Here is a 17305-nt window from a genome sequence, read left to right as displayed (position 1 = left end):
TCTTATCTGTGTAACTGTGTTATCCGGCACTAAATTCCTTAACCGCACCAAATCCCAATTCCATTGTTCTGTTAAATCAAAAACCCGTAGAGTATCATCCGACTGTTCTAAGCCTTTACAAAAGGCTATAATGGGGCGGACTTGACATAGCCACACATCATTGCAAAAGTTCGTCAATTGACCATCTCCGACCTCCCAATACACATTATCGAGAACCTCTTGCCAAACCTGCATCAAAGATCTCCAGATAGAGCAGTTACTTGTAATGGACATCGACATCACTCTTTAAATATTGTATTCATTTATCAAAATTGGAACCTACAAAGCCTCTGTATTAGTGAGAAGCCGGAATCCCAATTTTAACAAAAAAAAAAATTGTTTTGGTCCACAAGGTTTCCCAACCCAAGCCCTCCACCATCAATCAGTCAACAACAATCCCCCAAGGCACCAAAGTTGGCTTTCTCGATTCCGAAGAAGTTCCCCCATATAAAGTTATAAGCTAATTTTTCAATTTCCCTACACACAAAAAGAGGGATAAGAACCGTACTCATTAAGTAGTTTGGAATAGCAAAGAGCACATATTTTACCAAGGTTATTCTGTCAGCCATTGACAGCTTCTTTGATTCACATCCATTAAGCTTATTTCGGAATTTAGCAATCAGAAACTCAAACGTACTCCTCACAACTCTTTTGTGAAAAAGAGGCATGCCAAGATACATACCAAGGTCGTCCACACGCACAAAACCTACATCACTGCATATTTCTTTTGCTAATTCATCAGGAATATTAGGTGAAAAGAACACTTGTAACTTATTCTTATTTACTTGTTGTCCCAAAAAATGAAAGAACGTACTTAGGATACTATTAACCATATGCTTGCTCCCTATCTGTCTTCATAAAAAAAATCAGGTCATCTACAAAAAAAAAAAAAAAAAAAGAGATAAGACAGGCCGGACCTCTCCTATATAAAAATAGTGGCTTCCAACTTCACTGTTCAACTGCTTCCTCAATAAAATGTCCCAAATGCTCCATGCATAGCACAAATAGATAAGGCAAGAGCAGATCTCCTTAACGAATACCACATGCTGGTCGAAAAGTATTCGTCATCGCTCCATTCTAGAGGATCTAAAGAGATGACGATGAAACACAATTTAAAATCACTGTGACTAGCAAAGGCAGTAGTCCAGCTTCAAACAATGTATCTTCCAAAAAATTCCCATCTAACCCTATTGTATGCTTTTTCCAGGTCAATCTTTAAAGCCATCCCCATTTTTCTTCCTTTGAAAGTCCTCATAGAATGAATAGTTTTCTGTGCCATTACAATGTTATCTGATATGTTTCTACCTGCAACGAAGCCAGCTTGATTCTGCTTAGTAATCTTCAGCATCAACAACCTTAATCTATTAACTAGCACCTTCATAATAACTTTATATAACACCGTACAGTAACTTATTGGCCGAAATTCCAAAATTCTTTCCAGACCTTAAACTTTTGGCCGAAGAACCAATAATGTTCTATTTAGCCATGGAATCAACTGATGCCCTTCTAAAACTTGCCGCACCATACAACAAACCGAACCACCAAGAGTATCCCATTGTGACTGAAAGAATTTTGCATGAAAATTGTCCACTCCTGATGCTTTCAATGGTGCCATTCCAAAAACTGCCTTACGAACTCCTCATCACTGATTCCCATTATTAGGTTATCCTTCTCTAATGGAGAAATCTCAAGAAAACTACCTCTACTAGACAAGGCTCCATTGCTTGAATAATCTACAAAATAAATCTCTTTAAAAAGATTCCACCACATGTTGTAGGACCTTCGAATCAAAACACCTATCATCATTCCCAATTTTAAGTCCTTCCACCTTATTTTTCTTTCGCCTAGCCATAGTACGGCTATGAAAAATACTTTGTGTTTCTATCTCCATTCGTAAGCCATTATGTTCTAAATTTTTGAAACCATAACAACTCATCATGCTTCAGGATATCATCTACCTCGTGTCGTAATTTCACTTCCCGATCACAAAGTTTATCTGAATCCCTAAACTCCAAAATTCCTCAAATATGCTCATGTTCCGAAAATCAGCCTCCTTTTTCAAACAAAAATATTCCCAAAAACATGTTTATTCCATTCTTGAACCCTTTTTTTTTTTTTGAAAAGCTCCAAATTAGAAATCAGATCCATATCATACTTCCAACTGTTACTTACAAGGCCATTAAACTCAGCATGGAGCAACCAATTAGCTAAGTAACGGAATGGTCTGTTACCTCTATTTTGCAATGGATTGAGAGAAACCAAAATCGGCCTATGATCCAACTTCAGGCGGTGCAAATTTCGTATTGAGCAATTTAGCGCAAACGAGTCCCAAATCAAGTTACACATTACCCTACCCAAGTGCTGTGATAGATTGCCTCTACTCCAAGTGAATCGAGGCCCGCTGAACCCCAAGTCACGGACGCCATTATCAAACAGAAAAGACAGACAGCTACTATATCCACAACGCATGCTCACTTACCCACCCACTTGTTCCAATGGCTCCAATATCGAATTAAAGTCTCCTGCTATAGTCCACGACTCCCTAATGGATTCAGCAAAAGAAATAAAAAAAATCTCATAACGTACTTCGCTTAGCTGGTTAAGGGCTAGCATACACTATGGAACATAAAAATTTAAAGGGTCCTTGTCTGTTACCAACCCTCATATGAATCATCTACGAATGCAAATTCAAAAGGTTGAAGAAAACATTGTCACTCCAGAGAACTCCAGAAAATACGGATACAAATTCATCACCTTCCGACTCGAGATCTGTTGGATAACACCATCTACACTTGCTTGCGCATCCGGATTTAGGAACCCTACACTTGATTCTCAAAGTGAAATATGTGATTTTCTTTCCCCTACCTGAACTGCACCATGTTTTTTTTTTGTCCAAATTTGACTTAAAAGTCACAGGTGAAAAATCAAAGCCCTTATCCTTAGCATTTGGATCTATTGGGCCTATTTCAGAACCATCATCGAACACATTCCCTCATTTCCTAGTTGCCAACCCAATATTGAAATCAATGGGCCTTAATGCCTTTGTACCAGATTTAGGTCCACCAACAAGCATGATTCCTTTCCCATTAAGCGTAGTCATCCCTTTCTTCCCCCAAATTAGATTCCTTTTGTCCCGATTCTCCAAAATTTGCATTAAAATCCTTCCCTAAATCACGCATTTTGATTTGACCAAGCTGATTCCCTCCATCCATGGTCATGAGTACGTGATCATTAACACCTAGATCCACTGCAAGAACTAAAAATCGTGAACCTCCTAATCAATTTTCGGAGTCATCGTCCCTTGTTGTTTCTACATGATGTACCCTTCGGCTTTGCCTTCGATCCACAAGCACCCATGGCCCATGATTCTCCTCTTCCACACATCTTTGAGTACCTATGTTTTCAACCACCGATTCTTCCCCATGAACACCACAATCCGATTCATTATTCTTGCTCCCTGAGCACAGATCAAAATTATGCCCATAAAGCCCACAATTGAAACACACAACTGGCAAAGATTTATACTCAACTCGTTGTATACGACCATTAATCTTGACTTTCGTCACCAATGGTCTCTTTAAATCCAAACATACCGTCAACCGAGCAAAACATCCCCGCCTTCCACTATTCGTATGAGTATCAAGTTTGACCACTGGCCCTATAGCTTGTTTGATAACACGAAGCAAGCATTTTGAGTAATATCTTTCTGACAAACAAGGTAACCTGATCCACACCACTTGGATATCCATTTCATTATCCGATGCCAAAAAATCCGGTGACCAATGACGCGCAGTGAGATATTGACCAAATATTACCCAAGGCCCCCCAACCAACACCTTATTAAAATCTCCTTCATCTTGGAACCGAACTAAGTAGTAGCCATTCTCTAAGTCCATAAGTTGTATAGATTGTCTGGAGCTCCACAAAGTCGTCACATTATTAAGTAAAGCATTGAAACCAATTTTCCTACCAAGATGTTTGACAATAATGGTCCTAGCCATCTTCCTCTCAATGAACTTATGAAGCCGATCAAAAAAGGCAATCGATGAAATTCCTTTTACTAACTTCGTGACCACATCTCCATCATAACGTATAAACTCATCCTCATTCTTTGGAAAATAGACATACGGGGAAGTGCCCATCAACATAGACTTATACGACAATTTATCCACTCCCACATCTTCAATCTTCTGACCAATTTTATCCACTATCGGATCATCTACGTCCGGCGAATGATCTGTCCTCCTCCTTACCTTTTTTGTTGCCTGACCCACACCGCTATTCGATCTTGTAGGTCTCTTCCTGTTATGAGTATATGTCAAAGGCAATTTAAAGTAGTCAGTAGTTAGTTACTGTCAGTTTACTGTTAAAGCAGTTATCACTACTCATGTATTAAATAGTCAGCAGACTACTCTCTGAATAATAAGTTTTGAAAATATATTAAATGGTATGAAGAGCTAGGTTCTTGCTATAATTTTTTTTACTTTCTTTCCCGCCATGGTCACAGAAGGTACTCCAACAATGGATACTCCTTTGTATTCATCAAATAATGGTGAAGCTGTTTACTCCCGTGGGGCTGGTAATTCCTCTTTGCGTACGGTTCAGTATTTTTCTAAACATGATACTGTGAAACTTAGAGAACATAATTTCTTGTTATGGAAATATCAACTTTTATTGATTCTTGAAGGGTATGGTCTTGAGGGATTCGTTCTTGGTACGGTGTCCATTCCCTCACCCTTTATCTCGGAAAGTGAAGGTCAACTTGTTGATAATCCTGAGTTTCTTGTTCACAAAAGGCAGGATAAGTTTTTGGCTTCTTGGTTGTTACCCACAGTTACAGATGACATCCTGACTCATCTTACAATGGCCAAAACCAGTTTTAAAGTTTGGACTACAATTGAACGATAGTTTGGAAAGAAGTCCACCATCAAGATTTTCAATATGCGTCATTCTCTCTACTCGATCAATAAAGGGAGCCTTACGGTTAAGGAATATCTGTCCAAGGTGCAACAATTGATTGATGGTTTAACTGCATCAAGGAGTCTTGTTACTGAACAAGAACAAGTTAGTATCTTTTATCTGGTCTTTCTATAAAATATAAATTTATTCGTATCTTTACTTCGGCAACTCCTGTTTCTCTAGACTTGTTAGGAGAATTACTTCTTGATTGTGAAGCACGACAGACAGTCTCATTAAATTATGTTCCGCTGCAAGCTAGCTTCTAGTACAGATAATTTGAATCGGTCTAGAGCTTCTTCTCGCAGATTTCAAGAGTCTCGGTAAGGTCCAAGGGGACAAGCAGAGGCTGGTCTCGTGGAAGGGCTCGTAGTGGTGGACGGAGCTGGTCACGCTCTAGACCACAATGTCAACTATATGGAAAGATAAGTCATAAGGTTCAGACCTGTTATCATCGGTTCGATGAAAATTTTTCTAAGGTAGGACATGATCTTCGGTGCAGGTTAATTGTCATCAACTTCATGAACAAGGAGTCTCACCTTCTTCTTCTACATGTTACTCTGCTCCTCACTATTGTGGGACAATTTTATCCAGTCCTGGTTTTACAAGTTAGAGTGTTTCTCGAGGTTCAACTTCTACCAACATCGATAAGGCGTGGTATCCTAATTCAGGGGCAACAAATCATATCACCCCTGACCTATCCAATCTTCATGCTCCTTCCTCCTATGCGGGTACAGCCCGAGTCTCTATGGGAAATGGTAAATTGGTCCCCATACATAATGTAGGTTCTTCTATTTTGATGGTTAGGTCTAGGCTATTACATCTCAGAAGTGTCCTTCACATTCCTTATGTTTGTAAGAACTAGCTGTTAGTAGGACAATTTGCAAGGGATAATAATGTATATTTTGAGTTTCACCCACTATTTTGTTCTGTGAAGGACATACAGACAGGGACAACTCTACTGGAGGGTCGCATGCATAATGGTCTCTACAGGTTTGATGTCTCTCATGGTGATTCGTTCAAAATTCCTTCCAAGTCAGTTGGTGCTCAGAGTTTTAGTTCCACTCAAGTTAACAATATGCAGCTTATTTCATCATCTGCTATGGTGTGGCATGCTAGGCTGGGACACCCTTGTAATAATGTTTTAAGTCATATGTTACGTATTTGTAATGTTCTTTTCAAACAAGATAGTTTACCTAGTGTGTGTTCCTCTTGTCAGCTAGGAAAAGCACACAAATTGCCTTTTACTCATTCAAAAACAGTTTACTCATCACCATTTAAACTTGTAGTTTCTGACGTTTGGGGACCAATACATGTGAAGTCCAATAGTTTTTCCTACTATGTATCGTTTATTGATATGCATAGTAGATATACTTGGCTCTATTTTTTAAAGGTAAAGTCTAACGTTCTCAAGTGTTTCACTCACTTTTATCACTTGGTCAAAGTGCAGTTTGGCTACTCTATTAAGATGTTTCAAAGCAACTGGGGATGGTAATATCGGTCTCTTTTGAGTGAACTATTTCACCTTGGGATTCAACATAGGGTCACATGTTCTCACACTTCAGGACAAAACAGAGTGGCAGAGAGAAAACACAGGTAGATTGTTGACATGGGCCTCACTTTATTAGCTCAAGCGTCCATGCACTTGGAGTTTTGGTCACATGCTTTTGCTCATTCTGTTCATTTAATCAACCGGCTACCCACTCCCATACTTCAACAGTGCAGTCCTTATAAAAAGCTTTATAACTTACAGCCGACTTATTCTCATCCTAAAGTATTTGGGTGCACTTGCTATCCTTATTTGAGACCCTTCTAACAACACAAGGTATAGTTTCGGTCAAAGAGGTGTGTCTTTCTTGGGTTTAGTGCTAATTAGAAAGGTTACAAGTGCCCTGATAACGAGGGTCGTATTTTTGTCTCGAGACATATCGTCTTTGATGAATCTCAGCATCCTTTTGCCTCTGGTTTCTTACCAAAGTCTCCATTGGCTTGCATTTGATTAGACCATTAGAAGTCTCATCTTCCTATAGTTGTCAATAATGGTCATCATTTTTCCATGCAGTTTTTGTTCTCAAGGGTTCGTACTTCTTCTCCTCAAACTACAGCACATGCTGCATCTTTTGATATGTGTTCACCTGCTGCTTCAGGACAGCATACAGACTCGGTCAACTTAGCTCGTGTACTGACTTTGGCAAATCAACTTGCTATTTTTGTGCGAGAACCTGTACCAGTTAATATTCATCCCATGCAAACCAGGTCAAAGAGTGGTATTCACAAACCTAAAGTCTTTTCCTCTTTGTTGACTGACCAGGAACCTGTTTCTATTTTCGAAGCTTTTCAAAGCCCCGCTTGGACAACAACAGCTCAGGCAGAATATAATGATTTGATCTCTAATAACACTTGGGACCTTGTTCCTCTTCCTGAAGGACGGAGGGCAGTTGGATGTAAGTGGATATTCAAAGTAAAGAAACATGCTGATGGTTCGGTTGCAAGGTACAAAGGGCGACTGGTGATTAAAGGGTATATACAAGAAGCAGGTATTGACTTTATGGAGACCTTCAACCCTGTAGTTAAGCCAACAACAATTCGAGTGGTTCTTGCACTTGCTGTCTCGTTTGCATGAGCTCTCAGGAAAGTCGATATTAACAACACATTTTTAAATGGTGATTTACGTGAATAAATCTATATGGTGCAACCACCAGGGTTCGAACAACAAGGTATGGATGGTCAACAGTTGGTATGTAGGCTACGAAAAGCTCTATATGGTCTTAAACAAGATCCTCGAGCTTGGTTTCACAAGCTTAGGGAATTTTTGCTGGCTACAAAGTTTAAAGCATCAAATGCTGACAATTCCCTATTTGTTCTTCTTTCGGGGTCAAAGTTGGTCTATATTCTTATCTACATAGATGACTTCATTATCACGGAAAATAATAATCAAGTTATCGATCGATTCGTGCAAGACCTAAATGCTAGATTCTCCTTAAAAGACTTAGGCCAGTTGAATTATTTTCTTGGCATAGAGGTCACTAGTAATAGTGATGGGGTTTTTCTAAGTCAAAAGAAGTATATACTGGAACTTCTTCAGAGAGCCTCCATGGATAGGTCAAAGAGCACTCCTACACCTATGATTTCCACCTGCAAGTTGTCAGCCAGTGAGGGAAGGCCTGTTGAGAATGATCAACTTTACAGGAGTATCGTAGGAGCACTACAATATGTTGTAATTACAAGATCGAAAATTACTTTTTCAGTAAACAAGGTATGTCAGTTCATGCACAGGCCATTAGACTCACATTTCAAAGTTGTTAAACGGATCCTGAGGTAACTTCATGGGACATTGGATTATGGTCTACGGTTTACTCGCTTGACGAAATTGTTACTTGAAGGATTTTCTGATGCCAACTGGGAGCTGATATAGATGATCAAAGATCCACCTCTGGTTTTTGTATTTTTCTTGGAGGTAACCCTATAGCTTGGAGTTCAAAGAAGCAGCAGGTGGTATCCAGGTCTACAGCTGAAGTAGAATACAGGAGCCTTGCACATGTTATTGCAGAACTGGTGTGGATCCAGTCTTTACTATCTAAACTTTCTGTTCCAAAGACTAAAGCGTTGGTGTGGTGTGATAGTGCAGATGCAGTTGCAGTTGCAAGGAATCCAGTCATGCATTCTAAGTTCAAACACGTCGAATTGGACTTATTTTTTGTACGGGAAAAAGTTACAAGTGGGATACTCCAAGTAGGTCACGTACCTAGTTGAGATCAAATTACAGATGTTTTAACAAAACCGTTGTCTGAGGGGATGTTCAGTAAGTTTAGGACTCAGCTTCGAGTGGTTAATAGGAGTTGGAAAGCTCAAGAAGAGAGGAAAAAATGAAAAGCTTAGAGAAGGTTGAGGCATGTTATGAGTATACGTCAAAGGTTGTTTAAAGTAGTTAGTAGTTAGTTACTGTCAGTTTTCTGTTAAAGCAGTTATCACTACTCATGTATTAAATAGTCAACAGACTACTCTCTTAATAATAAGTTTTGAGAAGATATTCTTTGTATCTTAACACTTACCTACCACAAAATTCCCTGAAAACAAAGAGTCACTCATCTTTTATATTTTACTCTTTTATAATATATGATCTTAAAATATATTTTATAGTAATAATCTTTATTTTTTATATCTACGTACCTCAATTTCATTATAATGGGTTATCTTGTTTTAGTTGATCAGACGAATGACAAAAAAAAACAACTTTAATTTAAAATAAAATTTTGATTTAGTGAATACAATATCATTAATGTCTCTATATGTTTATCTTTATTATTGACCATATGAAAGGACTGAGGGAATAGAAAATAAATAAAAATGTCTGAATAAATTATATTTGAACTAAATTAAAAATTGCATTTATATTTTTATTAAAATTAAAATTAAAATTAATTTTAATTTTTATAGTGTAAAAATAAATATTTTGTATTTAAAATATTAAAACTAAATTAAAAATGTTTTTCAAAAAAATATTGTATGGAAATTATTGATTATTTTTTATTTACTTAGAAATATTTTTTAAATATAAAAATATTTTGAAACTCTACTAAATAATATTAAAAATTTATAAAACAAAAACTTATTCTCTCACAATAAAGTAAAAATAAAACTTATAATAAATATAAAAAAGTTCAAAAAATCCAAAACACCCAATCATATCCAACCAAACTTATCCCCACTATAGGATATTAGCTAATTCCCTCCAAATAATAGGGCACTGCATGCATGAACAAAGAAACACGTAGGTTCTTGCCAATTACATCCAGGTCCACATTTGGGAATCTTTACCAACCCAACACATCTTTCAATCCTATCTGGATGCAAATGTCTGGGATTCTCATGATTTTGCTTCCCAACAACTAGGCATCTGTACCATGAGATGAAAGGCTATATAGCCCACTCCTAGCATATTATTGCTCATAAATGATACTCAGCCAAAATATATGAACACAAAAGATTGTATTTAAACAGACGAGCTTAATAGCCATTGACGAGCTTCCATTTGTGAACAACGATCAGAGCTTTTTTCACCATGTTCTCACATTATGTCACCAGAAGAATAGCCACACATGGCAACATTGAGTTGCTTCAAGCTAAACTCAGTGAGACTTGGCCATGATTTCTTCTCATCTTTGGTCCAATTCTTTGCATTTTAATTTCAATTTTACTCCAAAAGAGGATTGTTTTTAAACATAGAAGAAGCTGAAGACCGAAAAAAAAAAAGTACTACCGAGATTAGAGAGTTCCTAGATTACTGCCTATTCCTCAGCATGGAAGAAAAATATTTGGCTTCTTTAGCTTTTTTTTTTTTTTTTATATTTAGGGTGAAAGATGGTTTGTTATATACTTAGGTTTAAGGAAAAAGATGATGAAAATATTTGGGTATTTGGATAAATGGATTTAGAAATATGCATCAATATATAGTTTACAAGTTAGTTGTATGTATTAATTAAATTATTTTTAATTATTTTTTATATATTTTTAAAAAGAATATAATATTTGAAAATTTATATGATTAAGAGATTAAAACGTAATAATATATTTATTTAATTTTTAATTCTTCATAGTTGATATTAGATATGTTCATTGGCAAGTGTATTTTCGAAGATTATGAATTTTTAGTGATGTCGTTTGGACTTTTGAATGCTCATGTTGTTTTCATGGACTGATAAACCGAATCTTTTAATTGGACTTGGATCAGTTTATTGTGGTATTTATAGTTGATATATTAGTGTACTCTAAAGTTAGCACAATAAGCATTTGAGGATTGTATAGCAAACATTTTTAGAGAGAGTTGTAAGTCAAACTTAGCAAATGTAAATTTTGGTTGAAAAAAGTTGCATTTCTAGGGCATATAGTATTGGTGGAAGGTACACAAGTTGATCAAAATGAGATTACTGCTATCATGGATTGGAATTCACCAAAGAATTTAACTAGAGTGCAAAGTTTTCTTGGATTGACGGATTATTATAGGCGATTTATAAAGGGATTCTCAATAATTACTTCTCCATTGGCTAAGCTACTTAAGAAAAATGTGCTACTTAAAGAAAAATGTTAAGTTTGAGTGATCTAATAAATGCTAATAAAGTTTTGAAAGATTAAACATTACTTTGACTGAAGCTCCAATGTTAACACAATCAGAATCACGAAAAGAGAATTTGGTATTTAGTGATGCATATTACAATTGACTAGCATGTTCGTTAAAGCAAGAAGCTAAGGTGGTTTCTTATGTTTCTCATCAACTAAAGCCTCATGAAAAGAATTATCTTACACATGACCTAGAGTTGGCAACAATTGTTTTTGCTTTGAAGATTTGGAGACACTAACTTTATAGTGAACTACAATGACCCAATTTACATGTCGAAATGCTTAAAACAAGATGGATAGATTTGAAAGTGAAATTTATATGTTCTCCACGATAGTAAAAGGTTAAATTATTTAATAAAAATTAAAATGAATTGATTGATAAGTATAGTATGGGGACTATAATGCAAAAGTATACTTGCTATTAAATTTTTCATTAAGAAAATAAAAAAAGGACCTAGTTAGATATTATACTAAGGACTTTGAATAAACCTTAAAGAAAATATTTAGGGTGAAAGATGGTTTGTTATATATTTAGGTTTAAGGAAAAAGATGATGAAAATATTTGGGTATTTGGATAAATGGGTTTAGAAATATGCATCCACAATATATATAGTTTACAAAGTTAGTTGTATGTATTAATTAAATTAATTTTAAATAATTTTTATATTTTTTTTAAAAAGAATATAATATTTGAAAATTTATATGATTAAGAGATTAAAACGTAATAATATATTTATTTAATTTTTAATTCTTCATAGTTGATATTAGATATGTCCATGGGCAAGTGTATTTTCGAAGATTATGAATTTTTAGTGATGTCGTTTGGACTTTCAAATGCTCATTGTCGAAACCATTTTTATTTTTAAAAAAACAAAAATTAGTTGTCGATGAAAATTTAGAGTCGCCACCAATCTTTTATTAAGGTGTGATTGGACCACCTAAAAATGACTTTGGTCTACGAGTTTTAGAAAAACGGGTTCGGGAGTCAGTTACGTACGAGGAAGGATTAGCACCCCTGTACGCCCAAAAATTGGTACCAAGTTGATTAATAAATGTCTTAATGTCGAGAGTTGAAAAAAATGCGATCCTTAATTAAATTAATTATTAAGACACCCTCATTTTGAAACAGCAAACATCACACCCAATACGTTAGGGCACGATATTTTATTTCTTCAAAATGAGTTTATCCAAAAAAACTTGTGTGATAAAATTTAAGAAAATACTTAATTGTTTAAAATTTATGAAGAAAACGCAACTCAATACGTTAGGACACAATTTCTTAAAATCCCAAACATTCAATATTTCCTTTATTTTTTTAAAAAAATCTTTGTCTCGAGAAATCAACGTGTCACATCCAATACGTTAGGACACAACATATTGAATTCCTGATGACAAGTTTTATTTTGTTTGAAAAAAACAATCCTCGATCGTTAGATTTTACGAAGAAAATTGGAACCCAATACGTTAGGGCTCAACTTTCTTGAAAATCCTAAATACGAGTATTATCTTTATTCTGAAAATTTTCAATTTTTAAATTTAAGTAAAAAATGATGCAACGTTACATTGAATGTAGTATAAATGTCACAATAACAAATATCACAATGAATACAACAATGGTGTAATAACATGAATAGTAAACAAACTAAATTAATATAAAAGTAAAAATAACTAATGACATATAAAATATCAAATTAATGAGCAAAATAAATAAAATACATGAACGTAAACATAAATAAATAGCGAACAAAGAAAACAAACAAAATAAATAAAGAATAGAAGGTATATAATTTATACATTGAAATTATGAAGAATAAGAGGCATACATATGAATCTACATGTAAAACTTTGGATTATAAAACTTATATATATAAAAAGATATAAACATACATAGGTTATAAAATAGGTGTTTAAAAGTATATGTATTTGAGCATTTAAAAAAAATAAATATACGCATATATATAAATAAAAAAATAAAAACATTTGTCGAAAAATATATATACATAAAATATATTAAAAATAATTAAATAATATCAGTATTATCAAAATTAATTTTAAAAAAACACGTGTATCTAGATATATGAAAAATATTAGTTTAAAAAAATATAAATGTACATAAAAAATATACATATATATATATAGATTTGAAAAAAAAATCACATATAAAAGTTACAAATATAAAAATAATAACAATTACATGATTAAAATTAATTAATTTTAAATAAAAAATTAAATTGAACTGCAATGAAAGGATTTTGGGGTAAATCTGCAAATAAATAAAGCCCAAAGGACCGAATTGAACACGCGAATTACATAGAGGGGCTGGAAGGGAAATTTTCCCTTCTCCTCTAAAACGGCACTGTTCAAGTAGGGCTAAATTGAAATAGAAAATAATTTACAGGGTAAATTAAAAAAATAAAAGAAACTTAATTGTAAAATATTAAAAACGACGCCGTTTTGGCATCTGGGGAGGCCTGGTGAAACGACGTCGTTTCACTAGGCTATTTAAGACAAAAAAAAACATTAAAAAATTTCATTCTCTCCTTTCTTTTTTTTAAAAAAACATAAATCTCTTAAAAAAAGCTCTACCCTCCCCAACTCTCCGGCCAAGGCCCGATCATCGGCCGGTCATTAGCCACCGTGCCGGCCGCCGATCTCCGGCACCGGCACTGCCATCTGCGGTGGCCGAAAAAGGGGAAAATACCCTACTTGGCCCTTTAGACTCCCCTAAGCCCAAATCTGGGTCTAAATCCGTCAAAGAATCAACTGAAAATGCGAAAAAAGTCCCGAAACCTTTTGGTTTCCGGCCACCAATCCTCGAGGGTGGATCCCTCAATCGTCCACGGCAGTTTTGACTCGAACGAAGGTAGTTTCTTTCCTTTTTATTCGTATATTATTCGTTTATAAAATAAATATATAAAAACAATAAAAAATAAATAAATATGGTAAATATCAACCTTTTCGATCGATTTGCTCTCTGTATTGGAACTCTGTTTTTTGCTGAAAATAATTGCCTTTTTCTCTTATTGATTTTCCAATCCTGGTTACAGTGTATTCGATGGCCTTTTATAGCCATAATAATAATAAAAAAGAAAGAAAGAAATCTATTGATATCTTTGATTTACAAATCCTTGATTTTTCTTTCCATATGCTGTTAGTTTCTTTCTTGATGCGTAGGTATGAAGATCGGGAATGATTCGGTGGGCATGGTTGCGGCGCAAGTGTTTCCTTAGAAACCTTAGGGTTTCTGTAAATGTCTTGGGCCATTGTAATTTGGGCCACTATTCTTGTATTTTGGGTTTGGGTTTTGGGCCCAATTTATTATAAAAGGACTGTTTATTTGCCTCATGTAGGCCGGGCAAAAATTAGGCATTACACTCATGTTGTTTTCATGGACTGATAAACCGGATCTTTTAATTGGACTTGGATCAGTTTATTGTGGTATTTATAGTTTATATATTAGTGTACTCTAAATTTAGCACAATAAGCATTTGAGGATTGTATAGCAAGCATTTTTAGAGAGACAGTTGTAAGTCAAAACTTAGCAAATGTAAATTTGGGTTGAAAAAAGTTGCATTTCTAGGGCATATAGTATCGGTGGAAGGTACACAAGTTGATCAAAATGAGATTACTGCTATCATGGATTGGAATTCACCAAAGAATTTAACTAGAGTGCAAAGTTTCCTTGGATTGACGAATTATTATAGGCGATTTATAAAGGGATTCTCAATAATTACTTCTCCATTGGCTAAGCTACTTAAGAAAAATGTGCTACTTAAAGAAAAATGTTTAGTTTGAGTGATCTAATAAATGCTAATAAAGTTTTGAAAGATTAAACATTACTTTGACTGAAGCTCCAATGTTAACACAATCAGAATCACAAAAAGAGAATTTGGTATTTAGTGATGCATATTACAATTGACTAGCATGTTCGTTAAAGCAAGAAGCTAAGGTGGTTTCTTATGTTTCTCGTCAACTAAAGCCTCATGAAAAGAATTATCTTACACATGACCTAGAGTTGGCAACAATTGTTTTTGCTTTGAAGATTTGGAGACACTAACTTTATAGTGAACTGCAATGACCCAATTTAAATGTCGAAATGGTTAAAACAAGATGGATAGATTTGAAAGTGAAATTTATATGTTCTCCACGATAGTAAAAGGTTAAATTATTTAGTAAAAATTAAAATGAATTGATTGATAAGTATAGTATGGGGACTATAATGCAAAAGTATACTTGCTATTAAATGTTTTATTAAGAAAATAAAAAAGGACCTAGTTAGATATTATACTAAGGACTTTAAAGTGAATAAACCTTAAAGAAAATATATTAATAGAGAAACATGATCACCATCACCTATGAGCATTAATAATTCTTTAAGTTAATTTTAACTTTTAAATATTGTTAATCATGTTAGTGGATGAAACAAAGCTTTAAACTTTCTTCTCTCACCATCAAAACTCCTAGAAAGAAAAAGAAAATTTCCTTCATTCATTCATTTGTTTCCCTCCAACAATTAAACCAAGGTATGAGATTTATTTTGATAACTTTTTATGGATTCAAGTTTTAATAAGTTGGATTCAACTAGCCCAATATTTATATTAATGAATTATTGACGCTTTTGTTGAATTTCTATGGTTGAAAAGTTTAGAAAAATTGGTTGTTAAATATTCAAGTCCATGCATGGAGTTGCTAATCAATTAGTAGGAAGATAGTGTTAGAAAGTGGTAAAAAGATGGTGGATTTGATTAAAAAGTTCAACTAAGCTTATTAATTAATTTTAACATTAGGGACTTGATGGTTGTCGATTCCACCAATATAATCCTACGCCTATTTTGCAAATTTAAGCAGTATAGAGAGTAGGGTCGATCCCTGAGAGACTGGGTTTATTGCAAATTGTTCCTCTCTTGACTAGATTTATGTCGGGGCAATTGTTGTGCCCAAGAAGTTCGGGGGGATAAAATTTGAAACCTGAAATAAATAAAAAAATACGTAAAAAGTAAAAGCTGAAAACAAAATAAAAAAAACAGTTAAATAAATCTGAAGAAAAATTAATTAAACTTAGCTCAGCCTCAGGCACGGGTTTTTCCGTCTTTGAACCGATATTCGAAATTAGATGAACTCCTCTTTTCCAATAAGCTAGTTATAGCTACCAAGGACGCCTCAGACACCAACTCTTCCTTGTGTAAATTAGTTATGGAACGTCCTATAACTAACCCTTACCGAACAACCAATGAAACGTTCGTGATTTAGAACTCCGACAGCTTTGCGTTCTAGAAGAACCTAGCTCGAACCAATGCCCTCAACCGCGTGAGAGATTTAAATCCGGTTACTACTTTCCTTGACAGAACCAAACAACAATCCCCACTTGGCACGCCAATGTGTTCACGGAAAACCAATTAGACAATCGATCCTTTCTAAATTCCAATTGTACGTCTAACCACACTAACTCAAACGACGTCTTTTTTGACTTAGTGTTGATTTGACTTTGTGAGTTGACAAAATCATACTCTTAATCCGGAGAAATAATAAGTACTGAAATTTAGGAGTTAAATTGTTAGGGTTCGTAACTCACGAGTCTTGGCGAAGTTAACACCGACGTAAAGCTGAAATGAGTTTAGTTGGCTAAAGTTTGAGGCATGTTGGAGTTGGGCATATTTAGAGAGGGTTGAATAAAATAAATGAAAGTAGATGGATGTGGGTGACGCAAGGTTTGGGTGCAGTATTTATAAAGCTAAAAATTAAATAATGAAAGAGAAAATAAGGAACTAATGCTAGCAAATAAAGAAGAAAGGAAAGATTATATTTCAGAAGATGAAAACTTGATGAAAAACTTGATTTATGACTTGATGATTAAATGAACAAAGTAGCCCCCTATTTATACTAGTGGCTTTGCTAAATTAAGAGCCACTAACCATAGAAAATCAAGGAAATAAAATATTCCATGATATAAAAATCCATACATAATCTCCCACTAAGTCAACATAAAATTTCAGCTAATTACATCTTGGAAAATTTCTTCTTTGAACTGCCTTCTTTTCTCCTTTCTTCAATCTAGCCCAATTGCTTCTCCTTTTTCTCTTTTGACCCCAAATTGCACCCTTGTATAAAATTCAATATAAACATGGATAAATTAGTGGTGCGCTTTTATAAATTAAGCAATTTAATTACATAAAATATGTAATTTTAGCATTTA

General features: G+C 34.6%; 1 protein-coding gene and 1 long non-coding RNA gene across 5 annotated transcripts; one reads left to right on the top strand and one right to left on the bottom strand.

Moving 5' to 3' along the window:
* Positions 1 to 280: 280 nt before the first annotated feature.
* Positions 281 to 2922, bottom strand: LOC121216917 (uncharacterized). The gene is made up of 2 exons (XR_005913127.1): positions 588 to 2922; positions 281 to 516 (listed from the first exon to the last, which is right to left on the bottom strand). It is a non-coding gene; the product is annotated as an uncharacterized lncRNA (long non-coding RNA).
* A 312-nt stretch (positions 2923 to 3234) lies between these two features.
* Positions 3235 to 9047, top strand: LOC121216915 (uncharacterized mitochondrial protein AtMg00820-like). Of its 4 annotated transcripts, XR_005913125.1 has the most exons (6): positions 3235 to 4618; positions 4727 to 5103; positions 5304 to 5753; positions 5933 to 6591; positions 7058 to 7225; positions 7329 to 9047. XR_005913125.1 is itself a non-coding variant. In XM_041092414.1 (4 exons), the coding sequence occupies exons 3-4, from the start codon at positions 6544 to 6546 to the stop codon at positions 7616 to 7618; spliced, it is 609 nt and encodes a 202-aa protein (XP_040948348.1). In that variant the 5' UTR covers positions 3235 to 4618; positions 4727 to 5103; positions 5304 to 6543; the 3' UTR covers positions 7619 to 9047. The 4 variants fall into 4 exon arrangements, 1 of the variants encoding a protein (XP_040948348.1); XR_005913124.1 differs by having other exon boundaries at positions 7058 to 9047; XR_005913126.1 differs by having other exon boundaries at positions 3235 to 5103; positions 7058 to 9047.
* The last annotated feature ends 8258 nt before the right edge of the window (positions 9048 to 17305 follow it).

Source organism: Gossypium hirsutum, chromosome D05 (genome assembly GCF_007990345.1).
Source record: "Gossypium hirsutum isolate 1008001.06 chromosome D05, Gossypium_hirsutum_v2.1, whole genome shotgun sequence".
NCBI classification, from domain to species: domain Eukaryota; kingdom Viridiplantae; phylum Streptophyta; class Magnoliopsida; order Malvales; family Malvaceae; genus Gossypium; species Gossypium hirsutum.
Note: the sequence above shows the minus strand (reverse complement) of the source record. Positions and strands in the feature narration are given on the sequence as shown.

Excerpts from the sequence above, each read along its gene's own strand:
- LOC121216915 (XM_041092414.1), top strand. The coding sequence starts at position 6,544 with ATGTTCTCACACTTCAGGACAAAACAGAGTGGCAGAGAGAAAACACAG. Across the intron at positions 6,592-7,057 it reads GTGGCAGAGAGAAAACACAG|TTTTTGTTCTCAAGGGTTCG; the intron begins GTAGATTGTTGA and ends TTTTCCATGCAG.